Source organism: Eublepharis macularius, chromosome 3 (assembly GCF_028583425.1).
Source record: "Eublepharis macularius isolate TG4126 chromosome 3, MPM_Emac_v1.0, whole genome shotgun sequence".
Lineage (NCBI taxonomy): Eukaryota > Metazoa > Chordata > Lepidosauria > Squamata > Eublepharidae > Eublepharis > Eublepharis macularius.
The window spans coordinates 167,244,990-167,251,039 of NC_072792.1; the positions used below are offsets into that span (position 1 = coordinate 167,244,990).

A 6,050-nucleotide genomic window follows, 5' to 3' on the forward strand; every position below is an offset into this window, starting at 1 on the left:
TTACAAGGTATGTTATTATTATCCCCACAACAAATACCCTGTAAGGTGGGTAGGGCTGAGAGAGAGCTCTGATAGAGCTGTGACTAGCCCAAGGTCACCCAGCTGGCTTCGAGTGGAGGAGTGGGGGATCAAACCTGGCTTTCCAGATTAGAGTCCTGCGCTCTTAACCACTACACCAAACTGGCTGTATGACTTGGGAAGATCTGCTTTCTCCCTTCCCTCCTACAGAAAAGAACCCATCACGGTCCCAATAGTAATTGGCTGGGTCCCTCTCTGTGACAGAGAGATTTTCACAAGGGACAAAGATTCTTCCAACACAGGGGCCATCTTAACTTGGCTGCCACTTAAGCAACTGATCTCTCGCCATCCCACCCTCCTCACAAAATCCCTCACACGCACAGCAGGTAATAATAGTTCAGTCTCCTCAAAAAACAAAGAGTCGCTTTTCCGGCACCGCAGGCTCAGTTCCTCTATAAGGGCAGACCTAGATGTCATTAGAGACACGGAGGATCTTTGCAGAAGGTACAGCCCAGTTTAAAGGAGGCACTGGGCAATGCAAGGTCCCACAAGTGCCCTCTTTTACCTCGCTCACCGTCACGCTTTAGAATCTGGCCTCAGTTGCAACCGAGAGAAGCAGCATGGTTGGGCAGATACTGCCACAGGCGGACAACCCACTTCTCATGGGACATTCTATGTGTGGTTGCAGAGGAAGGGGCCAGAGAAGCATTGGGGCGTTCCCACTTGCCTAAGGCTGCCTCTGCTCATCTGCTATGTGGGAACGGACTTCTGTTGCCATAGATTCAGAAGCAATGGGCAATATCCTGTCAAATTCAAGAGGAAGTCCCTCCCGTTCCTGCGACTTCAGTGAATCTTTCATTGGAGGAGGGGAATGGTCCTTAGGCTGGAGGAAAGCTTCAATCTTTTCTTCGTGGAGTGGTAGGTTATAGGCCAGTGTTGTTACTTCATGGTGAAGGACCCTATCCCTTGCCTGAGTGTCTAGATTCTCTTCCAAGCCTTAGGTATGTAACCATGCTGGTCTGCAATAGAACTGCAGGATTAGAGTTCAGTGGCACCTTAGAGACCGACAAGATTTTCAGAGTAAGCTTGCAAGAGTCAGAGCTCCCTTCTCCACGCCCTGTGTCTGAAGAAGGGAGCTCCGACTCTTGAAAGCTTACACTCTGAAAATCTTGTCGTTCTCTTAAGGTGCCACTGAACTCTAATCCTGCAGTTCTTCTAAGCCTCAGTGCTGTTTTACTTTCTTTTTTTCCCCCACCACAGGAGCCAGTGCACAATCGGTACAAGGAACTTCTTGCCAAGCGGACCGAACTCCAAAAGAAAGTGGAAGAACTCCAACAGGAAATCACCAACCGTTCCACCTCGTCCTCGGAGAGAGCAGGCTCTCCTGCTCAATGCGTCGCTCCCGTCCAGACTGTCGTGTAACAGGGTCCTTGGTTCGAAACTCGCCGGGACCCGTCGTAAGAGGCAGCTTATTTTTGGAGAGCAGGAAAACTAAAATGGAAGTGAGAAGGCGGCGTCTCGAAGTCAAAGCAGCTTATTTATTATCCTACACCCTTCTAGGGAGTTTTTATTAGTATTGTAACACTATAGGAAATGAAAGCTTTTTTCCCCTTTTTTTATTATAATAAGCCTTCAAGAAAGTTAACTTTATAAGGAAGCCATCTGCCCTGCCTCCAAGCCAAAGGAAAACATTTCTTCATTTAACGCAAGGTGATGAGAGGTCATTCTAACCTTAAACTGAGGCACAAGTCATCGCGCCAACTTCAAACTAACGGACCTAGATCCAAAGGGCTATGTGGGGAAATCCTGGTACGCAGTGGGGCAGCTCCTGTACCCACTTCCTCCACCCGACAAGCTGCTCCTCGAAACATTCAAAGAACGAAAGTCTCCGGGGGTAGGGGATAAGAAATCTCGGCATGCATACGTAAGAGCTTGAGCGTTTCTAAAGAGTTATTTGAATTCTAAGCCATTGCCAATGAAAAGAACAGTTTCTGAAGAGGAGAGATCAAGCCCCCGTCCCCCATTTGTCATGTTGCATACTTAAGAAAGGGTTAGACAAACTTTAAAGTCAGCTCAGCAGTCCAAGGCTTGTCTCTCTCTCTCTCTCACACACACACACACCGTTTGCAACATACAACACCAACATCCTCTGAGATGTGAAACAATCCGCATCCACTTCATGTCGGCACAGGTCATGTTCCATAAAAAGAGAGCATCAATGCTGCATGTGCATCACCTCCACTGGAGGAGGGATTTTTTCCATGGAAACAATGCAATGTGGGCAGCAGGGTCATGGGGGAGAGGACCGTGATCCATCCTGAACTTGCGAGAGCAAGTGCCAGCAGCGTCCATTGCACCTGGCCAGCTACGAAGGAGACTCTTTGCATTTGGACCATTCTCTGTACAAGGTTCTCCTGTCATCAGTAGAGTCGTTGCAAGTTTAATATCGATGAGGATAGGTACGGTCGAGGAGCAGCCTCTGTATACGTTCAGCTAACCCTGTTCTGACGCTAACACAATGCAATATTTAATGAGAGTCAAAATAATCTTTCTCTTGGAAAGAGTAGAGTTTCCTGCATTGCTTCTCATTTTCCCTTATATCTTACTTAGTGCACACATCATAATAGCAATGATCATCAATCATTATGACACAAATATCAACACAACCCAAGCGGGGGCACATCAATCCGGGCTTCTTATTCTGCCACGAACTCTACGCAGAGTCTTTCAGTTCTACCGTAGATTTCCATTGCTGCAGTTGTCAAAGCAAGTCGCTTGGAAGCCTGTGGAGACAAGTGGAATTGCTTCTTTTAAACTTTGTGCAGGGAGGGAGTAAATAAATTATAGTGGAAGAACCGTAACTCTTTTAACTCAAAAGACCTTTCTGCATGGGCAGGAAATGTATTAAGGTTGTATTGTCCAGTAGTAGCCAGTGGGTGGCATGATTTTGCTTTCTGAGATTCTGATAGCTACCGTTTCAGTCTAGAACACTTGGGGACAGCTTCGAAAAGGCACGGTTTGTATTTTGGGTGGGCATCTCTGTGTTGTATTCCATTGGTGTCAGTGATAAGTGGATGCATGCTTCATGCTGACCGATGTGCAGGTTTTGAGTTCTTCCCTGTTGTTGTGCCAAAGTAGTCTCCGAGGGTCAGTGTGGTTGTGTGGAAGCTGATAGCATCACCTCCATATTTAAGATGAGCCAAAGGGATGTTTTTTGCAAGTTGAAAGAGGAGCAAAGCCTGTCTCATCTCGCCCCCTCCAGAAAATCATTGGAGGCAGGCTTTATCCCCTCCCTATCCGATGCCCAAGAACACCACTTTATTCCCCCGCCCTCGCCGCCCAATGAGACTGGCTGCCATTAGCTCGGGGGCGGGGGGGATGTTTCATTTAAGGCTGCTGGTGCCGTGATCACACACTTCCCCCCAGAGAAATCCCGCTGAGTTCTCGTGAAATGTGCTTTTCTCCCTACAGAGCTGGTCTGCACCCCTTGCTTCGTAGTCATGCATGCTCTGCCACTATTGCTAAAAAGAGAGCACTCCTCTATATCGTTTTTGTGGCTGATGTGAGTAGTCAGTGGGACCTTTGCTGGTTTGAGGAGGCTGGTATCCCCAGGGCATCTTCCAGTGCGCCATGCTTTCTTCCCCTTTCCACTGCCTACTCCAGTGTTTGAAAAAGATGAGCTGATTCACCTTGGATTCTGGCTTGCTTGGACCCAAAGAGGCACACCATGTCCCACTCGGTACAATTCCTGTCTTTTGACCTCTTTTTTCCCTCTCCTGTGGGTTTGAAGTAGGACGCACAAAAGTTGCATCAGTTGTGTAAATTTCCACCGATGCAGCTTTTCATGTAACAGCATTGGGAGGGAGGGAGTCAAAAAATCTGCAGTGCCTGTTTTTAAAGCCTTCCCCTTATCGCTCTGTTCTCGGGGCATGTGGCAAAAGGAGGAACAGCCTCGGCCGCCCTGTGTTCTGACACACTTATAAAATATTTGAACACTACCGACAGACCTTTTGCCTCTTCTCTTGCTCTCTTTCTGGTGCCTCCCCCCTACACACCATTAGCAAACGAAAGGCTAATCTTTGCCATGTGTGTTGCCTTTCCCAGGAGGCAGTGAAAGGAGATAGTGGAGGCGGGGAGGATTGTTTTTCTCGCTGTTTTCCCCATTTGTGTACTACCCTTCTGCCCTCCATCAATGAAGGAGAAATTGGGCTGCAACTAAAAGGCTGCTTTTAGTAGTGCAGTGGCGATAGTGTTGAGTTAGGACTGGAGACATGCGGATTCAAGTTCCTGCTCAACCATGAACCTTACAGAGTGAATCACTCTTGCAGCCTGACCTATCTCCCAGGGTTGTTGGGAGAATAAATATAGGGAACGGAGAACCTTTTTGTGCTCCTTGGAAGAAAGGTGGGCATGGCATGTGGTCTTTGTTACAGGAAGCAAAGTGCACAAGTACAGGGCTCATTTTGAGGGGGAACGCACAGGAACGCAGTTCCGGTAGTTCTCCAAAAAGGTCACATGTCAGGTGGCCCCCACCACTTGATTTTGGGCTATTTTGGGCCCGTTTTGGCCTGGATCGGGGCCGAAATGGGCCACTTTGGGCCCAAAATGGCCAGGATCAGGCCTCTGACAGGTGGTGGATCACTCTCCCGCTCAGCAACGGCCCAATCCTGACAATTTTGGGCCTCTTTTCAGCCATTTTCAGCCCCTTTTTGCCATTTTGGGCCCAATTTTGGCCCTGAATGGCCAAGATTGGGTCCAAAACAGCCAGGATAGGTGATGTCAGGGGGTGAGGTATATGCAAAATCAGTTATGCTAATGACACACTCCTGGTGATGACAAGGGGCGTGGCATATGCAAATGCGTTGTGCTAATGAGTTCCTGCAGCTCTTTTTCTACGAAATGACCCCTGCACAAGTATATCTGTGAAGTGGGGGAGATGAGAATGAAATGTTGGCTTAGGGTAGGCCAACCTAGCTGTCTTTTATGCTTGCAACAAAATGAGAAGAGGGGCTGGACAGACTTGCAAGTTGCAGATATCCTTTTCGAACGCTTCCCTGTCAGATATCTAGCACCTCATGAAGAAAAGGTCTCCAAGCCAGCTGGGTGTTGCTAGCTTTCTGCTTGCAGAGCATTTTCATGTAAGGAAGCACCCAGAAAGTGTGATCCATTCAATATTTTAAAGTGATGGTCTTCGTTCTGCTTGTATCACCTCTGTAGACCAAAAAATAGGGGGTGGCCTTCTTTATTGTGTGAGCTAGTTTTCAATGATGCCTTGGGTGGGGGGGGGGGATGTTTTTAAACTTATTAACTATGTATTGTCTCAAGGAAAGAGAGAAAATGAATACCAAAACCTTTTACCTGTCCTTGTTTCTGCCAATATACTGCCATTTTTATATGACAATCAAGGTACCTGAACATGCAGCAGCATATTTACAAACACACCCGTTACTCTCAAATCCATGTTCAAGACTCTGTAAAACAGGTGGATTAACAGGTGGACTGGTCTTGCAACTTAGGCAAATTGGATACTTAGTGAGAGGCAGCTTAGTGTAGTGGCTGGTGTAGGATCAAGTTTGAATTCCCTCCCTGCCATGGAAGCTGGCTGGGTGACCTTAGGCTAGTCACCTGTTCTCTAGCCTACTTCCTACGGTGGTTGTGAGGATATCATGGAGCAGGGGAGAAAGTTGTAACTTGTAAGTCACTTTGGGTCCCCATAAATGAAGGAAATATGGAAGTCCACAGTGACTTAGGTTCAGCTGTAGCTACGGCATTTGGTGCTCCCACCACAGTTACCTGCCAGTCCCTCGCTATGGAGGCAGACATGACGATTCCACGATTCCATTGCTTTGTGGACCAATCCGCCAGCTACTTCTAGGTCGTCTCTATTTCCCAAGGAGAAGCTTCAGTTGATGGGAAACTGAGCGGCGGGACAGTGACTTACTCTTGGCCAGTTAATCTGTAGCTTTGCACGTCTAACATCCTCATTGTGGCACTTTGGTTAAAGAGTTCTTAACACTGGCTTCAGCTAGAGT

General features: G+C 47.7%; 1 protein-coding gene across 1 annotated transcript in view; it reads left to right on the forward strand.

The window, feature by feature from the left end:
* The window catches only part of MTMR2 (myotubularin related protein 2), a 49,218-nt gene extending 46,344 nt beyond the window's left edge, over positions 1-2,874 (forward strand). Inside the window, exon 15 of the mRNA XM_054974934.1 lies at positions 1,279-2,874. Within this exon, the coding sequence (XP_054830909.1) occupies positions 1,279-1,440 (162 nt within the window). The 3' untranslated portion in view covers positions 1,441-2,874. The remainder of the gene's footprint in view (positions 1-1,278) is intronic.
* Positions 2,875-6,050: the final 3,176 nt, after the last annotated feature.